This window comes from Xenopus tropicalis, chromosome 9 (genome assembly GCF_000004195.4).
Source record: "Xenopus tropicalis strain Nigerian chromosome 9, UCB_Xtro_10.0, whole genome shotgun sequence".
Taxonomy (NCBI): domain Eukaryota; kingdom Metazoa; phylum Chordata; class Amphibia; order Anura; family Pipidae; genus Xenopus; species Xenopus tropicalis.
In genome coordinates, this window is record NC_030685.2 from 27,876,920 (window position 1) to 27,899,470 (window position 22,551).

The window sequence follows — 22,551 nt, forward strand, 5'->3', positions numbered from 1 at the left end:
ATTAGACTTGCAAACAAAAGTCCTATAGTGACAGTAGCAGAACCCCCCCAACTTAAAGGCATTTTCCAAGGCTGTCAGATTTCCACTGAGCGAGTCAAAGCCGTCTGTGACAAGCAAGAACGCTCTTGCAAAAAAGGGTCAGCTTTGGGTCGAAGTAATATGTTTTCGTTTCTTTTATCATGAATTCCCTCTGTTAATGTTCTTCAAGACGCTGGATAAATTCGACTCATCCAGCATGAAAGACCGGCTAATCTGTAAAACGCTAGAAGATGAAACGACGATTAAGACTTCTAACTGGAGGTAAAAGGCCCGACGCTTCAGTGGATCTGTAATTATCGAGCAAAGCCCAGCCTTTAAGGCTCAAGCAGAAAAATGAACTTATTATGTGATCGACTTTCCTCACAAGCGGAGAAAAGACCAAGATATTAATAATTTTGGGCAAAAAAAAACCAACTTGTGCATCTGTCCTGTTTTAATAACTAGCGCATAGTACGACCCATGGTGGCAATATGCCTTTATTAGTAAAAGCCGCATCCAGCGGAATTTATGCTTCTGATATATGGTCATTATCATGTATGCAGCGTTCCAGTGTCTGCTATTCCTCAAAATAGTTTATGGTAAAATTATGAGTCACTTCTTCCCACATTGGCCAAGTTTAAGCCGATCACCATAAAAGGCACTTTGTTTGTTTTTTTTCTTTTTCATGGAAACTTCTAATAAGTTGTACTTTGATTAGATAATAAGTATTTTTGCCTTCCTGTAAAATATATAGCCAAACTATTTGAAGTCATGGGTTTTCCCCTACTCAAAAAAAGGAGGGGGGAGACATTGAATTACTAGACGGTCTTTTAAAGCAGTGGTTCCCAAAATGTGTCTGACTGCTCTTGGGCAGCTCAGAGTCTTGAAGAAGAATGCTTATTTTCAGCCCTAGATACTCCTTCTTGAATGTTAGAAGGATTTGCAGAGAAATGTGATGTTCTATATATTTATGGGGCTGGTAAAGCAATGTTTGCATAGGTCCATAACCTCAACTAAATGGGAACCTTGGTCATATGTTGGTTCTCAAAGGAGATCCTAAACCGAAGAAGCATGAAAAACCACTGATTTTAAAGAAAAGAATGCCAAAATGCATATCAGTCTCAACTTGATATAAAACACAATACCAGGATTCTTCCAAGAGCCACTAAAGTTATGGAGGCACACAAGTTGGGCATCCTTTCCTTGCACCACACTAAAAACATCAGCCACTTGATTTGCAGGTTTATAAATCCAACCAAAATACAGCAGCTAACCCAGTGCTCTCTTCCAGTCTGCCCTTTAACCCCTACCAAATACCAACAGATAAAGCTCTATTGTGCAACACTAGCCTGCTGCCGGTCATTGCTGTCATAAGAAAGGGTAGCAAGGTTGGCCACAACAATGTCAACACAGGAGCTCTAGGGAGGTTCTTTGTGTGGTAGCCTTCCAAAGTTTATTTTTTTTTGTCTTCCTTAAGCAGGAAAGCTTCATGGAGGATTGAGTAATAAGACCTTGGCAAACCAATTGCATTGGGTTCAGTAACTAATCACTAAAGGCATGAGTACATTGGACAATTGTTAACGAATGATGATACTTTCTACACAGCAATATACAAGTCTACTTTCATTTGAAAATATCTCTAACGGTATAAATGCTATGCTTTGTAAAACCTACCCAACAATTTCCCTCCCCCAATAATTTGCTGAAGAAATAAACCTGTAGCCTCAACAATTGCCCATTCAGTTTCGCCCTACAGATATCCGACCAATATCAAAAAAAGCTTGGGACCCAAAACAAATTGTAGCTACAAAGCTAACGATCCAGTTTATACATAAACATGAGTGTTTGTTGACACAGATTCAGGTGAGGTAGCCGCTCAGATAGAAATGCTAATGAGAGGTTGCAAATTAAAGGCCAATTAAAACTCTGTTTCTGAGAACTTGTCCACTCCTTCGGGTAAGGATCACTTGTTTATGATAATAAGAGCCTACCCAAGTAATTACCTCAACAAGATTATATTGTCTGTTGCCTGCAGTCTGTGAGCGGCACATCAAAAACCTTCGGATTGTTGCAGACGTTGGTTTCAGAAATAAGCATAGTTTTTGTGTACATCCATGATGTATGTACAGAGACCTTATTCACATTTCCACTTAAATATATATATATATACACACACACCATGCCCAATTCTGTATCTAGTCTAGAGGTTCAGAGCACAGCCAAACCAGAGGAAGAGGGGATTTCTGTATGAGCACTAAGGGGTGTGATTTCTATCATTTCACTTCAGCTGGGCCATACACAGGCCAATAAAAGCTGCCCTCTAGACAAAGTCAGTAGTTTATTGTACAGCAGTGATCCCCAACCAGTGGCTTGAGAGCAACATATTGCTCACCAACCCCTTAAATGTTGCTCCCAGTGGTGAATATTTTTGAATTTTTGGCTTGGGGGCAAGTTTAAGTTGCAAAGAAACCCAGTTTAATGCCAAAAGAGCCTTCTGTAGGCTGCCAGTCCACACGGGGGCTACCATGTAACCAACCATAGCTCTTGCTTGTGTTGCTCCCCAACACTTTTTCCATTTAAATGTGGATCATGGGTTTAAAAGGTTGGGGACCTCTGTTGTAATGTATATGAGACTCTTCCAACAGCCTATTTAACCAATGAGACAAGGTCTCCAAAGGATCTCAATAGGCCCCAACTGTGATCTGCTCCAGGGGCCTAATGATCAGACCATTCAGATGTGTTAAGAGTTAAAGAAGAAGAAGTAAAAAAATAGGGCAGGAATGTACATAATGGTTTGAGATTCTATACGACAGCAAGGCACCCACAGCCCTTTAACATGGAAGATCTGTGCCAGTGAAGAAGCCCCCAGTAGCTGCCCAGAGCCCACTGAGCATCGCAGGCACTTTCCAAGATGGGGAGCCCATGATACAACTTTTAAGGCCTGGATCATTGCTGCTATAGAGATGCTGAAACTTTGCTGCTGCAGTAAGTGCACCATATAAAGTACAGCATTTTTAGCCATATTCATTAGTTCTCATTTAAGATCCACACCAAAAGAGCAGATCTTGAAATGTATGCCCAACTTTACTCTGCACAATTGACAATTTGCCTCCATTTCTAGAAAGCGCGGTAGGAGATGTTTTTAGATAAAATTATTTTTTCCCCAGTCAGGGCAGTTCATGAATATGTAATATCTAAAGTTTTCCTAAACACAATAGGCTAGGTGGGGCTTTATTTAAGCACGAGGTATACAAATACAGTATAACACACTGCAACAGAAACCGGGACTTACACATCAAAGAAAAAATGATTACAAGTACTAAATAGATATAAGGTCAGGTCAGTTAATCATTTCCATTTTCAGTAGTACTGGTCCTTTAACCCAGTACAGTTCAGGTTCATAGACAAAGATACATTTACGTTTGAATATGATACACAGATATCTGTAGGTACCTCGGGCAGACTGGGAGCCATCGAAGTCCCCGATGGACCATATCCCACAGTCATGCTTTCATCTGGGCAACTACGCAGAGAAGGAGGGTACTGTACACCATCAACACCAGAATGCACCAGTAACAGCTGATTTGCCGTTATATAGACATATACACACACACACAACATAGTAGTTTAACAGTACCGTCTCACTACACATTATGTATAACATTTTGAACCCACCAGGGCCCTTTCTTAAGTCATGGGGACTATGGTTCAACAAAAAAAGTGATAGAAAATGTGAAGTGCACACACACACACACACAAACAAAGTCTCAGTTACATGGGCAGGTAAGAAGGGGTCCCGAGTGCAGACACACTGGAATATATTTGCAGGAACCCAGTCAGGTGCACACCATCTCATCTTTCATTCAGTTGCAGTCTGAGCCAGACACACACTGGCCAGTGTTCCCCAGCACTATCTGCTTATTTACAGACCAGTCTGAGCTTCTAGAACAGCGACTAGCCCTGCTCGTGAGGATCTGTGCATGTAGCCCAGTCTGAAGGCCAGTTACAAAGAGCTTTGCAGAGTGTCTAGTTGTTCTAGATACTCCTGGAATCTGCTGATTCAGTGCGAGTTAGGGTGGAATATGGAGTAAACACTTATGTGTTATCCTATTCTTTTCTTGGAACCAAGGCTGAATAGCTGATACAGCAATGTTTTCATACATCTGCAACCTTGCGGTGTTCAATTTGGGGGCCCTGCATAAATAATGGGGTACATGAACTGGAATAGTTCAAAACCCGCTGTGCTAGAATAAATGGAACTCTGACATGGCTATTGCTGGGCAGGGTCTTTTAGAACCTTCCCATCACCCCGCCAATTTTCACTGGTCGGTGCATTTGGGAAAAGAACAGCAGAGCTTTTTTCTAATTTGCTTACTAATGGAAAAATGGACTGACTGTAATGTAAATTATTGAAAAGTTCCTTGCAATAACTTGAGACTTATGTCAAGAAATTTTGCATAATGTTATTGTTGTAGGTGTAGGGGGAGACATACAGATATTCGGGCAACCCACAAGGCAGTTATGATGTTTAAAAGGAAGCGCAGGTTTGGCCCATAACTTTGGAACTGCCACAGCAAATCTGAACTTTATAAAATATTCTTCTTTCTTTTCACATGCAGCAATTCCTAAGAACCTATTTAGCTTTCACCAACCTGCACTCTAGTTATTAGGACAGTTCATGGTCCTTGTTAACACCACTCTCTTGCTATTAGCTACAGTCAAGTCTGTTCATATCAGAAATAATTACATGTTCACTGTATTTTTCACGTGGTCACACACCAGACAAACCTAAGACTAAGACTGCTCACCGGGGAGGGCCACATAAGAGAGGATGCATCGCTAAACAACACTACCAGCAGGTTTTTAAATGTGTAAGGCCAACACAGCTATATACACATCACACAGGCATGAACACAACTAATAAGCAGCATAAAATACTTTGGTTCCCAATACTGTGCCTTGAATGGTCTGAAGTACCAGGTCAAGCAAGAATTTATTAATCCTTATCCAAGCCCATGAGCAACAACACGTTTCCATTACACGGAGATGAGAATAGAAGAACATGCACAAGGGGAGTTCTTGCTGTTACATATAAACTAAAGCTGGCTAAACACAAGTTGATGTAAGCTGCTAGCCTGGCCCCTTTAGACCAAGCTGCCATCTTATTGGTCCATGTATGGGGCCCTGGGGCAGGTCTGCCTGACCAATATCTATAATGGACAGGTTTGAAAAATCTGGTGGGTGAGGTCCATATTGTAGCGTTGATGTGGTTCTTGTCTGACAGGTCTCCATAGTAATGCTCCCTAACCCTCCTTCTCCCAACCCAAACATAAACCAACATGGCGTGCATGTTGTACTTCCATACCTGCATCAGACCCATCCATATATTATATTGCCAGAGTGAGCCGGGCAGGTGAGAGTATATAAATCATTGACAGCAGATGGGCAAAAGATAAATGACAAAGGGGTTGGGGTTAGCCATTGGGCAGAGTCTGGCCAGCCACCCGCTAAAAAAACCCCCACAGGTTTCAGGCCAACACAGCACTACTCATTTACCATTCCATTACGACAACTTGAACATTTGTAAGATGTTATCTCTCCTTAGAGCTATTGTACAGCTTTTACAGGAAAATTATAGTAACCATTGGGGAGTCTCCTCCTCTGAAGCTTTCCATATAATCCCATTGTACACCATCACCGGAGGCAATAGGTTAGCTCCTAAACATGCAACCTCAGGTCACCAAATGAGCGCATCTAGGTCTAGCTACAATTCCCAGAATGCTTTGCATGCTTCCTCACAGGTCTGTCAATCAGCTGACTAAAGACAGAACAAGCAATGTTTTACTTTTTTAAATGGGGGACTATCAAGCTTTTTTAATTTCAGTTCTGCATAATGCTGTTTTATACAGGGATGCCATGCGAGGACAATCTGTGATTCAGTTTTACTTTCCCTTTAAGAAGCTATAGAGGTAATTATGCCTTTGAAATAAAATCCTTTTTGCCAGCCTGAAGCATAATATTTAGTTAGACATCCTTGTCTGGCTCGCTAGCGTTATCTTTTATTGATCTCCAGATATAAATACCATTTCCTGGCTGCTGCCCGCGCACTATGAGCTCAGTACCTTGGTCTCCGAAAAAAGAAACGCTTCTATTTTCATCGAAAATAGAGGCCTTTATAAAAGCTAGACGTCGTGCAAGCAAAAGCAAGCTGAGAAACATTCCAAGAATACTCCGTGAAGGCCACCAATATATAGCACTTTTTACCACATCCTGCGTGACCCTCCCTTACAATTTGCTAACTGACGACACACTAAGCCATCTAAGTCCCAGAGCCAGAGTTAGAAAATGCTGCCTTTCAAACAGTCATCTGCATCAAAGGCCTACAAAAGGGCACCGCGCCGGGCCAGCAGCACACACTGGGTCCCATTGTTCCGTGGAGAGCTGATGTGGTTAGCATGGAAGTTCAACAATTACCAGCCTTCTCCTTGCATCCACTTTAACCTCCTGCCCTTATACTTGACTTGAACGCTTGCTTGTTCCAATCCTTCAAATATTTTTGCAACCCAGAGAGGCAGATACAAGAATCAGTAAATGAAGCAAAGCGTGGGTCTGAAATTTTTATGTTTAAGTTATGAGACCAGCTGATAGATTACAGAACAACAAACAGCCTTAAAGTAACCATACAATATTGCCAAGCAAGCAAAACTTAGAAAAACCTGGGCATTGACTTATTCTGGATAATAAGCCTTGCCTGGTTACTAAGAGGTGCACTCGCTGCCATACTGCTTGCTCTGCCGCCAGTGCATGGACAACTTTTATCCCTCTTCAGCTCATAAAGAGGATGTACACCCAAAAATGTAGCCTTGATTAATAAAAAAATGTAAGCAACTTTATTATATGCATTGCATGGTTTTAAAGGACAAGGAAACCTTCAGTATGAAAGAATATCCACTTGCCAATCATGTCCTACAATGAAGTCAACATCACATGGTCTATGATCAAGTCATCAGTGACCCCCCCCCCCCCCCCAGACTGGCTGCCTAGTTTCCTAGGACCCCAAATTGGGTCCCCATGCTGTTTATAATGGGTCCCTGTGTGCCCCTTTGATAGAGCCTGCAGTCTACGATAGCCAATAGTGATTTAAAGAAACCCTCTTTTACAGTTATTTGTACATATAATTGCCTTTCTACACTGTTAGTTCTAACTTAGGTTCCCACAATGCAACAATTATATACAAATAACCTAAAACACACTAAAAATGTGTAAGTAATGTATATTCAAAAGTTGCTTATCATTACAAATTATTTCAGTTTATGTTTGCGTTTGCATCCCCCTTTATAGGATGCTTTGAGTTGTTAATGCAAAAATCCCAGCTTCATAGGAGCAGCTAATATTTCTGTTAGGGAATGCCCATATGGCTTCCTCTATTGAAACATAAATATGCATATATTCTTCATTATATGAGGAAAGCGGTGCATGTATTCCTTACCTTGACACTCCTGTGGTGTATCCTTGATGGCTGGCACTTGACACTGCTGGTGTTGCAGCATCCCGTACATCGTTTCACCTCCACACACGGAGGCCAGATTAGAAAATTGGCAGATGTCGAATCAATTTTGCTACGAGGTATCTCGTATATAACAGTTCTTGTTTTACAGATAGCAGGAACTGCTTCTTCTGGCACAAAGAAAATAGGAAAAAACAACATTGGTACCGACAGTAACACAAAGCAACATAAAGTACCCAAACAGCAACTTTGCAATATACATTAATTGAACATTGAAGTTATTTGTAAATCTAATTGCTACTGAAATTGTATTTGTTTGGTTTATTGTTTTCTGTTCTTTGGGTCTCAAACAGCCAGCGGGAGTTAGTTTTCCTCCAGGTTCAGCTACACATTTTTAGTAGTCAGAACAAATGAAAATGCGTCATAAATGTTTAGCAGAAAGCTGGTTAGAATGACATTTTCTTTTTCATGATGCAAATACTGCAAGACAATAAACATTTTAGCTTTAATCCTATGAAAATGTACAACTCATTGTCTGCTGATCCTCCCTGCACCTCCCGTTCCACACACACTACTCGAGTTCATGAGTCATCCCTGCACCTGTCTGGAATTCTAGCTATGCAATATGTCACCACTTCTTTATTATATTATATATATATATATATATATATATATATATATATATATATATATATATATATATATATATATACTCATATATATATACTCAATAAGTGTTAATTGGAGTACTCATGTTGTGTAACAGCTTTGCATAGACAGGCAGAACAATGCTCAGCAGCAACTAAAGAAATCTGTTCTTGTCACTATTAGGGAAAACAGATTTGTAAAGAGTGAAATCTAAAAACCAACAATGGAGCCATTACAATGTTTAATTCCTAGTGAATCAGAATGCATTAGCTGGGGGGCCCAGTTTAAAGGCCAATAACGGCGAGATGTCAGGTACGTATGGCTAACGTATTCCAGTTACATAGAGGTCTCTAAAACTTCTGCCTACCGCAAAGTCCCCTGACAGGCTGACAAATATCAGAACCTGCATAATGGTATCCCTTGCCGCTAACAAACGCAGCTGAAAAAACAGTACAGAGAAATGAACATAATCGGGGACAGAACCATTTTTAAATATGCATCCACCGTGCCCCCCTTTCACAAAACAGGGCATTGTAAGCAATCGAGTACATTTCCTTTGAGAACCAAGAGCTCAGTTGACCTTATGGTGTGAACACTCTGATTCACCAAGGGCATCTGCTTACGTAACATTAAACTTGATAATGTATTTGTATATTTAAGCTGCAGGACATTTACTAACTGTGGAGCGAGCAGATACTTCCTGTACTGTGCCTTCTACATTCCGCTTCCGTATTACTGAATAAGGGACATTGAGCGGTCAATAAAAGTTGATCCAAAATGAAAATGCACAAATAGACTCCTGAAACAATTTAGTGTAAACAGAGTAAGGATGAAGACACACTGAGCTACTAGTAGCAGCTACTTTTCACGGCTACTAAATGCCAGAAAATACCCTGCCATCGACAATACTGAGAAATGCCTCTGCTAAAACACACGTAGAGACAATTATCTGTAAATGACCAGCATTGTCTATTTTAGTAGCCACGACATGTAGCTGCTACTAGTAGCTCTGTGTGTCTTTACCCTAAATTGTTTCAGGATTTTATTAACAGACCTTGCGGATACCTGACTTCTACTACACTGTTGCAGATAAACAACTGCTGCTTTCAACCACAATTACAAATCACCCTTAAGGGCTCTGGCACACGGGGAGATTAGTCGCCCGCGACAAATCTCCCTGTTCGCGGGCGACTAATCTCCCCGAATTGCCATCCTTACAATGTAAGTCGGCGGTGGCATGGTACACGCTGTGCAGGCGATTTGCCGAAATCGCGCCGCTGCGTGTGCCATCCCACCGGCGACTTTTTTTCAACGGTGGGATGGCATGGGATGGCAACTCGGGGAGATTAGTCGCCCGCAAACAGGGAGGTTTGTCGCGGGCGACTAATCTCCCCATGTGCCAGAGCCTTAAACCATTGAAAATGTGAAAGTAATGTAGATTAGAAAGTTGCTTAAAATGAGATTTTCTTTCATTATGCCAAATGTTTATTGCTTGTATTTGTAATCAGTCCCTCTCCTATTCATCTTCCATTTTTACATTGTTGCATGGTTGCTAAAGTAAATAAAACCTAGAAACCAGACAGCAATTCCAAGACTGACATCTCCACATCACAAAACAAACAGTCTTAGAATACCACAGTCTACGTCACGCTGCAAGTTCTTTCCCTTTGCAATACATAAAAGGAATACTCCCAGGTTATAAAAGTTTGCAGGTTATAAAAGTTCATTGAAATTATCCAAAGGCATAAAATAAGCGATAATTCTATTTTCTGAGCTTACCAACACTTCTTTTTCTGCGACTGGGAACAGAACGCTTCTCTGGCACAAGCCTATTATGGCGAAAGTCGCGTGTTTGTGATCTTATGTTGGCTCCAGAAGCATCCTCGCCTCCTCCTATGGGGTAAGAAACATAGGAAACATATGAGACTGAAAGATAATTTTATCTAATACAAAAAACCCTGACCAATAGGTATGCAGAGCATAATTTGATTTGCCCTCTTAGATTTGAACAGGGCATTGGTAAAGCAAAGGTAGCACAAATGTCCTACTTGGACAAGTCCAAGGGTGATGTAGGCTTCCTGGCCCCTAGCCAAAGCCAAAAAGCCTATAGATACTTCTTTGCATGACATCACCATTAAACCAAGATCCAAAATAGATAATAAACAGCACACTGCAAAGATAAGGTTATTACAATGCATTATATAATGTTATAATGTTAAAAGGTCATGGAAATCCATGGTGGTTTCTACCATGCCTTATCATTTTCAGCAGTACTTGTAGTATCATATGTAATACATAATGGGAGTCTGAACAAGTGAACTTATAAAAAAGCAGTTTATATAGGGAATAATTTACTCCCTATATATAAATATTTGAGGCCACAAAGGAGCTTAAAAAACTCCAAAACTGGAAAATATAGAAAAAAGCCCAAATTTCACATGCCGAGACTCCTATTATATATTATATAATGATATTACAAGTCCTGTTGATGTATAATAATGTATGGTAGAAACCACTATGATATTCCATGACCTTCCCGTGTACCTTTATATGGCCACAGAACTTATCACTGGTAACTGTACAATCACAGCAATGATGCATTACCCTTTATATCAGCATTGTTATCACAGAGGTAGATAATAAATTAATGCAGGGTAAGGATGTCATTGCTTAAGAAAGGATGTAATAAAATGCAGATCAATATATTCTTTTCACTAAAACACCTTCTACCTAAAACATCAAAGAGACCCAAGTTTGAATAAATCAGGGTAACATTTCGGGAAATGTCTATTTGTTCTGGTACTACTGAATCCAAAAAGTAGGGTTAGATTTGGTTTCATCTGTGTGTATATATATATATATATATATATATATATAATGTAACCTTATAAATTGAGAACAGACCAAATGTTGGACCTCAATCTGGGGCTGGAACCAAAAAAGACATGGAAAAGAAGGATTTAACATCCGTTAGCGTGGGGAGTGACTTTACTATCCTCTATTTCTGGAACTCAAGCCATGAATAAGCGCTTTGATTGGCCGCCTATTGTTTCTCTATCCTTGAATCTAGATACCTTGGTATTTTCTGAACTGAACTCATTTCGGACCGGGGGAACGTTGCCAACTGTTCATTTAGAATGCGCCTGTGGCAAGGGACCAAAGAGTTTCACTTGAATTTTTTATGTCCTTGATGTACTGCCGATGTTTAGAGAATGGATAAAATATATGACAATTAGTTCTGGCTTGTTCCATAATGTATCTGAAAATGCAATCCGAGCATTACCAGCAAAATGGCAAAATGGAGGGGTGCCAAGTAAACTAAATAATAAGGCAACCCAGCACGGAATGCTTCAGATATTGACTTCCATTTGAACAACAGCCAGAAAAGGCAATTACAGTTTCAGAAGCCTGATAGGAAGGCTCCTTGAATTGATCTATAGCGACAGATAGACATAACATGATAGGAATCACAATCACTCACATACATTAAAATGTACATTATATTCATGTTGAGCTAAATCAACATCCAAATGTATCCATGCCACAGAAATCAATTCCCTGCTACAACTACTGACTGGCATACAGACACTAGGCCTTACAGATACTCTATATGGGAAGTAATGGTAACTTAAAAGTCACTGCAAATGTGTCCTCTGGAGAGATAAATGGCGTCTGAAGGTGTGGGTTTGGCAAATTCCAGAACACTACCTGCCTAAATGAAAAATGCTGATGGGAAACGTGGGTCACTAGGACGAACAATGCTTTGGGGCCACTTTCCGTGGTTTAAGCTATGTCTCCCTGTTCCGAAGAAAGTAAAACTTGAGGCTACAGTATACAATAACATTCCTAACTATGGAGTCAGGTCAATATAAAAAAGATTTGCAGAGATGGAAATGGCAAAACTTGACTGGCCTGAACAGAATCCTGACCATCTGTGGAATGAACTGAAACATCAACAGTGAGCCTAATCTCCAACATTGCAGTGCCCAACCTCAATGCTCTTGTGGCTGAATGGAAGAGATTTCCACCAACAATGTTCCAACATCCATGGAAAGACTTCCCAGAATAGTAGTGGATGGTGCAGCAGCAAAGAGTAAACTAAACAGCATATTAATCCTCTTGGTTTGGGAATGAGACACATTGGACAGGCAGATGTCCGGGTACTTTTGCCCACAGAGTATATATACAAATAGCTTGCATTTTATTTACAATGGTCATGTATCTTCTACTCCTCCCTTGTCCAACTGGCAGATTTACAGACACAAGATTTAAGAAACAAGCCACTTTACGGAGACAGAAAAAGACACAATTTCTAACATAACAGAGCCATTGTAAAATAATAATACATCATCAGAACAAGTAGAGCCTAATAATGTACTGGTTGTATGAGGCACCCAGGGTCTAAGCACAGGGTAGAATATTTATCAAGACTACACTAAGCATTTTCTGGCAGGTATTACTAACATGCTTGCCAATATTTTAAACAAAATCCGTTCTATTTAGGTAGGCCTCTTTCTCCAATGTAATTATGTACCACGAGCAATTTCAGCCTAAATCTCTTCCTGCTCTCCTATCACTTTTATATTTAAAGAAAGGGGATAACAACCACTTACTTCCCCTAAATCCTGTGTGAGACATGAATCAGCCGACTAAGCCAAAGCAAGCTCTCTTTTAACACTTTGCAAATAACAACGCTCGCTTCTCTCCTAAAGGGATAAAAAGACGCGCACCTACATTCATTCTTGATGACAGAAACACGGAACTCTATAAAGCAAAGATAACACTTTTATGGCTCTGCTGATGAGTACTCCAGCTCCCAGAATCCTCAGCCAATGCTAACGTAGGGATGTGAACTGGACAGGCCTCCTTTCAGTTGAGGGACCCAGTTTAGGTACTGTTCTGAGACCCAGCTCTACCTCACTGGTGGCACCCTGGATATCTACACCACTGTTTAAAAAAGTCCCAAAACAGCTTGAGGGGAGGGACAATTTAAAATTAACTCTTAGTATGATGTGAATAATGAGGCAGTGCACAAGAGTCATTATGGAGAACATGCAGGAAAAGGGCTTTTGTGGGAATATATGCAAAAAATTAACAATAATATTAAAGCCTCACAGACCATTGGTTTTTGGTTGCTTGGGTCAGTGACCCTGACATCCAAATAATATTTTAAATTGCAAGCAGGAAGGAAAAATATAAAAATAAAACCTGAAATTGCTAATAAAAGGGCAAGCTATACCCTACTTTAAATGTGAACATCCTTAGTAATGCTGAGGATAGGAAAGGGGGCAACCCCAATGGATCTTAAAGAGCCAGATACACCAACAAACTGTCCTATAGTCGTTTAAATGTAATAAGCAGAGCAAGAACCTGACAATATTTTTAAACTAATCTGTTATGGGGCCCATTCAGTGGAAAGCTGGGGGTTTTAGCTCAGCCGTATGTGGGGGGCTGTAATAACAATTACTTGCACTATACGTTTACCTGTGTTAGCAGTCAGTGGCAACCACACCGCCCTATACAGCAGGGATCCCCAACCTTTTATACTCATGAGCCACATTCAAATGGAAAAGGATTTGGAGAGCAACACAAGCATGAAAAAAGGTTCCGGGGGTGCAAATAAGAGCTTTAATTGGCTATTTGGTAGCCCCTATGGGGACTGGCAGCCTATAGAAAGCTCTGTTTGGCAATTACACTGGGTTTTATGCAACCAAAACTTGCCCCCAAGCCAGGAATTCAAAAATAAGCACCTGTTTGAGGCCACTGGGAGCAACATCCAAGGGGTTGGTGAGCAACATGTTGCTCACAAACCACTGGTTGGGGATCTCTGCTATACAGTATATGGTAGAACAGCAGGTTAGCAGAACTCATTTATGGCAACCCTTACATTAAATGTTGTTTTTGTACAATAAGCCCCCCACATAGTCCTGAGATAGCCCTACAGATGTATTCCTCAGCGTGTGTGCATGCACACTTACATAAAACAGTACAAAAGTGGACAATGAACATATGTTCCACCATTTTAAATGACAAATGTTTCTATTGTTAATTGGGAAATCACTTTTCCCTTTCAAGATAAAAGCACCTTTTATTGTCCCTCAATTGACACAGTCGGTTCAGAGTGCGGCAGTGCTGCTTCATCGGCTGCTTAAAGCAATGCAGTGCAAGGCAGTTCGTGGAGCGGAAAACCCACCCTAGTCCAGCAATTATCCCCCCATAGTCAGGCAAATGAGATGTCGATTTCTGTGCTGTGCAGCTCCTGCTAAACAACTATTCTATGGAAAGGGAGGAAATTGGCCCTGTGGTCTTGATTACGTACCATTGATTTGTTCTAATACCCAGCAAATAATTGCTTTTTATTATTTATGCCTACGGCCACAGTTAGGAGTTCTGAGTGCAGCTTCAAAGGGAGCGCTTCGGAGATGGCTGGCGGCGATTATTTAAGAGAGGTGCCACCCAAAATGTCATCAAAGAATCCTTCCTATTCATTAAAGGCTAAATTGTAGCGCTGCCTGCCCCTGTCTCCTGCCTCTTTTCACCACCGGGGATAATGTGTTTTTATTTGATAGCTCACTAAAACATCTCCTGTCAACAGGTGAACATTTTAAAATATCTGGTGCTCTGTAATCCCAAATAATTGGAATGATTATTTAATAGCTTTAAGCGGGATATACACTGCAATTACACTATCAATATGGGCTTCTGAGTAGAGGCGGCATACATATAATTACAATCGTTATTTCTAACGCTAAAGGTAAAAAGAAAAAAATTCTTGGAAGAAGTCATCAGGTTGCTACTATAAGCATTGCTGCTGCTGCTGCTATAACTGAAAATGTCAATCTGTATTCCCTATGGGGCTGGAGGAACAGGGGGCCAAAATAACATGCAGAGCATGGACCTCCATGTAATATGCAGGGCTGGAATCCCCATTTAGGAAAAACTATTAGCAATAATACAATTCCTCATACTAAGGACACTCTTCATTTGTCAGGCAATCTGTGAACCAACCAAGACCCAGTTACCATAACTTAAATATCAATGTGCATGTGTGAAATTCTTAGTTCTGCTACTGCTGTAACCCAAAGGGCAGGGATCCCCAACCTTTTTTACCTGTGAGCCACATTCACATGTGAAAACAGTTGGGGAGCAACACAAGCATGAAAAATCTACCCGGGGGTACCAAATAAGGGCTGTGATAGGGACTATTAAATAACCTATGTGGACTGGCAGCCTACAGAAGGTTCTCTTTGTCAGTGCCACAGGATTCTATGGGATGGTGAGCAACATGTTGCTCCGGAGCCACTGGTTAGGGGCCACTGCTTAAGGGCAAAGGCAACACTGCAATTCTGGTCATTTTGCTCTTGCATTTTGTTCTTGCAGGGCCAAGCAGTTTCTACTGTAAACAACCGGACCCTATTCTGGGTATACTGCCACCCACCCATGTAGTTAATAGACACTTGGGTAGCAAAAGACCCAGAAACTATGCTGTGTGTTGTTGCCCATAGACAAGGATTCTTATTCTATGGGTCAGGACCAAAAATGGGTCCCCGTGCCCTTTATGATGGGCCACGATTAGAGTAAAAGCTCCTGTTACAATACAACTTACACTATAAACAGACATTAAAATGAGGTACAGGAACCAATTTTCTGGGTTGCAATGCTTAATTTAGGTACTGCCATAAGCATTGAAATGACTCTTGGTAAGTCCATGCTCCATTCCTTCAACCAGTGGGAAAGATTACGTTTTGTACCGCCGTACTGAAAGCTGCTCTTTAGTCAGGACCCCCATTTAGTCCCTTGTCTATACCTGCCAGGTTTGTCTTTATTGTTGCACCACTGCCGGGAATTCCAGATGTTGTTAAACTACAATTTACAGACACACTCTTTCAACTAATGGAAGGGCTTTTGAAAGAAGTAATTTTCCAGAATCCATAGCTTTTCTAATTCCTGACCTAATATTAAGCCAACATGATCCAATTTAGTATAATACACAGAATGGATTATGCCCACTCACTAGTGAAATGAAAATCAATTCTATTGTGTGGGTCCAACACACTATTTATTGCCTAGGGATTAAGGTTACACCAAGTAATGCCTCATTCTTACAATGCTGTAATTCAACCCCCAAAATCAGACCTAACTTGGGTCTGTTCCATAATTTTAGCCAAATCTAAGTAAGTAATAATATATCCTGTTTTTTTAGAAGCCACCAAGGAACATATGGCACCAAGCCAAGGGTTTTATATAGGGAATGGAGCTCCAAGGTGTGTTCTACTTATATCACTCTTTATAACAGATTTCAATCAGTCCTGAGACATATAGGGTGCAAGTGCAATCCAGCAGAGGAACCAACTGCGTGTGTGTAGTGTGAATGGGTCTTATCTCCTACCAAAGTCTTGCCCCCACCCCATCTCTTAGTATTTCCAACTGCTCAGCACCAACATAAAATCCACACAAGAGACAACCATCAAAGAAGGATAATATTGATATTATCAAGTGTCTGTGCCAACCATGCGCTGAAATATGCATGCTGTAATGTAGAAGACTTAATAGCGAATTGCAGCCCTAGTTACTACAATACATGCTAGAAAGACATAAACCTGGGTGCCCTTTTCTTTATTCCAAAAAAGCACACAAAAGGCAGTGTTTTCCATTCAGCACAATCCCTTGGCACAATAGCTCAGCAGTAACCTGAATAAGCCTATTTATGTGCGGAGCAAACAAACACACACACACTCTCTTGATCCTTGCTTTATTATGGAAACTTGAGGATAAATGGAATAAGCTGTGGAGAAAAAGAACAGCCCAAACTTCTATATCTGTTATGGCCTAGTTACTGGGAACACTGATGTCCCTGAGGATGTGACCCATGATAATTGCCACCGGGTCTCCAAGGCACAGAGAGTAATGAGAAACCATAACATCGATACAAATGCTCAAAAATGATTTGCCTTATGGATAACTTGTTAAATCATTTACCAACAAAGTACAGGTATGGGATCTATTAACCAGAAACCCATTATCCAGAATGTAATTTTCCATACAGTACTATATAAGCCTTCCTTCATCTTTGTAATAAGACAATAAGTGCATGTCCGTACTGGTGGCAAAATAATTCTACTGGGTTTCTTACTGTTTACTAGCCATAAGAAATTAAGGAATGGTGGGGCAAACTATGGGAGAACCCCTTATCTGGAAAACCCAAGGTCCCAAGCTTTCCGGATGATAGCTCCCATATATTTTGCCACTAAGTGACCAATAGTTCTCAACTGAAACTCAAATTTTCAATGCAGCTAAGAACATGTTAAACACCAACTAATAGGGGCAGATTTATCAAAATGTGGGTTTAAAGCTTAATTTACCCATGTTCAGTTCATTCCTATGGGATATTTAGAAGTATATTTATCAAATGGTGCGTTCTTATTTTCAGTCATTGATAAATAAGCTTCAAAAAAATCCTATAGGAATGAATAGAACGTGGGTGAGTTTTTAATGTATTGAGCTCTAAATTCATTTTGACAAATCTGCCGCATAGTATATGGCCTAAATGGTGCAGAAGTGATTGTAAATATCATATGTTAATATGATTAATTCTGCCTTTTTCAGCTAATGGCACTGTAATGTTGGCAGTGTGAGGAGCAGAAAATGACTCCTGGATACAGGGAAGGCAATACGCTGTACATAGGTGACTTATTAGTGCATGCAGTGATGTTTGGACTCCCTGGCCCAATAAAGCATCACCACACCCACTCATTATGAGCCCCATCGGTTTATCAATTGGTTGACTCAGCTTGGCTGCTGTTTATTGCTTTCGGAAAAGTGACCTTTCTTCCCATTCTTTGGCCATTCATAGGCAGAGACCAAGGCAAACACAGGGCCAGCAGCCTGACATGGGAAACGAGCAGGGCACCACCCTTTTGTGTGGCAGGGGAAGATGAAGACGAAAAACATTAAAATAAAAAAAATAAACTGAATTTACCTACGGAATCAATGTCCAGGAGACGCTGCAGGTCGCTGATGCTGCGGATTTCGCTGTGAGCCAGCCTCTCGATCAGCTCCTGGGGGATCTCTGCTTCCTTCAGGCCATCAGGGAATAAACATGTTAAAAAAGAAACGCACACAAAAAAACACTTCCCCACCATAATCCACTCCCACTACTCAGGCTAATATTAAAGGCAGGACCCTCCCTCCCGTCCTATTGAACATGCTGCAGGGTGAGACACATTGCATGACGGAGCACTTTTAACAGATCCTCAAAAAACTACGCCAGCATCTACCAATGACTGCAGCGTATTCTCCACCATTACTGACCCATAGCTGTCATAGACTACACTTCCCAGCATGCTCATCTGAGGTGCAATACTGCAGAAAGCAGAATTTCTACTGTAGAGAGACAAACCTAATTAAGTCTCACATAAAGGGACAGTGGTGCTTTAACTTGATGACAAAAAAGAACAGAAAAACTTAATTGGGGGTTAAACCTATGGCATGGACCAATCTGGATGGGAAATTGGAGGGTAGCACAGTTAACTGCATCCCATTAAAGCCCATTTTCCATTAACAATTCAATAGGGGAAAAGGAATAGGCTGATATTTACTCTCAGTAGATGCAAACATTAGTGAACTCCAACCCAACAATGTTACAGAATCTTGGCATAATCCCGCTAACCAGTTTCGGGTCAATGATAATGATCTAGCAGTTTCAGGTACTTTAAGTCCAGCCAAGAATATAAGTTTGCCTGCCTAACTAGAACTGTTATACAGAGCTCATGCACTGAGAACACAAGTAGTCACTATTTGTTACATGGGTGCAACTTTGCACCGACCCACTAACATTTAGCAACCAGCTAGCTTTGTGTTTTTATGCTCTAATGGGCCTTTAAGTGGAGAACCTAGGCTCTGGTGCCCCAAACCCAAATATTACACCAGGGCCCATGTGACAAAGGGAAAGCTAAAGCATCTGTTTGTACGTAAAAATAAAACAGCAATGCTTTATAATTGTGCCATTCGTGTTTATGGCCCCTTATCGCGGTTTCACCTTTGTAACCAGGCTTGTGTTATTGTGCTACAGAACCGCAACTGCCTGCTGCTCACAAGTGCAAGGAAAGTGATTTCTCACTCCCCCCCCCCCACCCGGACAGCAGAGACAGACAAACCCCCAACTCGCCAGACTTGGAAAGTGCCTCTGAGGCTGCGTTAAATCAGTTTCCCCTCTAAGAAAGGATGTCGGCAGTCTGGAAACAAATAGAATAAAAAGGGCAGCACACCGAGTTGGCATGGGGAGTGTATTGGCATTTACGGTTTATAACTTACTCAACTGTCAGACTAGTATAAATTTATTTTAAACATATATCACCATCTTGCCTGTATCTGTAAGCTTTGTGGTCTTCTTACACTCTCCCTACTGCACGAGAAAGACCTGAGGGAATCTGCCCCTACTTGGACCCCCCTAATGTATTCGCCTATAGAAACATGCCCTTAAGTTGCCATGCAACAAGAAGCGGAAGGGCAACATAGCAGCACCATGCAGCATGGCAAGTAAGAGCAAAGTCTTGGTGAAATATATTAATGCCTGCTCCATTTTCCTGCGCTATCCTCCCCACCCTAGCACAGTAAAGCTCCATCTGTTGTTGCACCTTCAGCCCCAACAACCTGCCACAGCCTCACAGAAGTACAAGCACAGCTGGGGAGCTACAGGTGGAAGATCTGTGCCCCAGTGTATATGGATAATTAGTATATGCTACCCAGCAGCATGTTCAATCACAAGGGCCCCCCCCACCCCTTTCATAACCAGCTTGAAAGGCTAAGTCAGACTGACCCTGCCACATACAATTGCCATTATACTGTAGATGACAAATGATTGGTCCCTTTGAAGACCGTATCTAGGAGTGTGTAAATCAAAGCCCTTTGAAAAAGGCCAGGTTACCGCCTCCCAATAAGTCATGAAAATCCACATCAAGGGGGGAAACGGGTATATTGGGGGGCTTTACAGAGAACTAGCCACAATCTGGGTGTTGCCATGAAGATTTGGAGGATTTGTTACCCTTCATTATAATCCTATTTAAGGTGGAGGGTAGGAGTTGGAGAGATCTAAAGCCTGCATCTTAACTAGGGACCCCTCGAGTCCCTAAAAAGAGAAACTGAATATACCTGTCCCCAGAGGCATCACTTAAACTTCAACCCTATTAGTACTGGAGCAAAATACAATAATAAATTCCAATAATAAAGCATTATTTTATACACCATGCTATGTAGTTACATATTGCTGTGTATATTTGTTCCATGAGTAGGCAGATTTGGGGTTTAATGATTCCATACAGTCATTACCTTAGTTAGCAGTTCCCCTGTTCCCAAGGGAGTATTCAGCCTGCCAACCCTAATCTGAGGGGGGGGGGGGTAATAAATTAGCTTAGCACTTTCTTAAAATTAAAACATAAAGTAGCATATCCTCTTAGGGGCAGGTCTATGGGGAATTCACTGATTTCACTAAACCTTAATTAATTTCCTAACATTAAGAGAAAATAGCAAGATGAGCTTTTTGGGGGCTTTCGGCACAGCCTTGATTCACACAAACCCTCCCATATGGAATTAAACTCAATGCCCTCTAGTAAAGGGGATATAAAAAAATGTCATGCTAAGCAACTTTCCCCATATATTTACATTTTCAACAGTTTTAAAGTTATTTGTAAATGTACCTGGCTTCTGCACTGCTGGTTCTGTCTCTGAAACAATGTAGTAGAAGTCAGCCGTGCATGCTTCTGCTACATGGTTGCAAAGGGACATAAACACTTACAAATAACTTTATAACCACTGAAAATCCAAAGTGAAGGTATATTAGAAAGTTGCTTAGAACTGCAATTTTTTCATTAGAAAAAAAAATATCTTATCCCCTTGAATGATTTTAATTGTAATTGCATTTTTCCATATTACATTTCCCAGCCTTGAGATGAAACAGCCAGGCATTAATTACAGCGTGTAACTTTTAGTCCTGGAAGGCAGGGTGCACGCAGACAGATGTGCTCAGCGAGAATATATCACATTTAGCACTTGTGTGCGGCCACTGACATAGTAGAAAATAGAAGCATTTAGCCCTGCAATGTGCAAGAACATGTTCCAACCTTGTCTGGGCATGGATAGAGGGAATGTGCTGTGCTGCACAGGGGGAAAGGCTGCCTTTGGTGGCATTGTTAATGATGCAGACCACCCTGAGAGGGTCACATGTCCATCAATGTGACCGGTGCACTGATGCTCACAGCTGCTGCAGAACCTCTTTGCTGAAAAAATTACATTAAAAAAAAAAATATCTACATGAGCTTTTATGATTGGAGACTGACAACCTGGATTCGGTTCTGCTTCACCAAAGGTGGGAAGAAAAAGTGTTTCCAAGGGGGCTCAGCCCCTGTTCAAGAGGTTCTGCAGCAGCAGCTTCTCCTATCTCCCCGCCCTACTGCTGCTGTTACAGCTGGAGAAATGGGTTTTCATACACACGACACCTACCTCGCCCAATGAAGGAGACAGGTAGCAGCAGACGCTTAGCAGCAGAATCCAAGCCCAGATCCTCATTGCGTCCTGCTGCGATTTCTGCTCAATGACAATGCAACGTTTTGCAGTAGGAGCCGCAGACCCGCTCCTGTAGCTGGGGGAGTCAGTACCATCCCTTAGGGGCAAAACAACAGCCCAGGAAAGCGGCAGATAAGGCGCAGGTTTGTTTTAGGTGTATCCACTATAGACCCCCTTTCCCCCAGGTTTCGCTGGCTGATGGTTGGGCGCCTTCAGCAGTGGATGAGGCGCAGAATGTGCATGTTTAGCGCTCAGATCAGCCCAACGTATCCACTGAAACGCCCATCACCTGTCTGCCGGAGCTCCTTCTGCACCCCCTCCCCTCTCAATCCAACGTTAGCACAAAGCTGGCAAAGAGCACGGCCGCGCTAAATAGGGGGGGATCAATGAACTTTCCAAAGGTTGCTCCCCCCTTGCACCAGATGGAACAGCCTGTAGCCTGAGCGCTCCGCAGTCGCACCTGATCGGCCAATGCGAACAATCCCGAACGCTGCGAAACTCCTGTCGGACTGAGCGCAGCTCTGAGAGCAACGGCCTGTGCTAGGGAGAGTGGGGATTATAGCGCTGCCAGCTCCCAGGCGCCGCCCCCTCTCTCTCTCTCTACTGAGCAACACAAGCTCCAGGCAGCCAGTGGGCAGGATCTGGGCGGCAAGTGTGACTGGCAGTCACTCACATATGGGAGGGTCACGGCTGCTCTCCTGCCTTATTAGTGGCCGAGAGATACAGGCCCCCTGCATAGTCACTGCCTGCTACTGGCCCATGCATGTGTATATACATATATTCATCCCAATTTAGCTGAAATATATCGCTTTACTTTA

At 41.7% G+C, this 22,551-nt stretch overlaps 1 protein-coding gene across 6 annotated transcripts in view; it reads right to left on the reverse strand.

Moving 5' to 3' along the window:
• Positions 1–22,349, reverse strand: part of pdgfa (platelet derived growth factor subunit A) — a 41,032-nt gene extending 18,683 nt beyond the window's left edge. For 2 of the 6 annotated variants that reach the window (XM_012969933.3, XM_012969931.3), the window contains exons 1-4: positions 21,671–22,342; positions 18,153–18,249; positions 9,953–10,066; positions 7,508–7,695 (exon numbers count right to left, since the gene is read on the reverse strand). In XM_012969933.3, coding sequence (XP_012825387.1) covers positions 7,508–7,695; positions 9,953–10,066; positions 18,153–18,249; positions 21,671–21,736 — 465 coding nt within the window. In that variant the 5' untranslated portion in view covers positions 21,737–22,342. 6 annotated transcript variants of the gene reach the window in all.
• Positions 22,350–22,551: the final 202 nt, after the last annotated feature.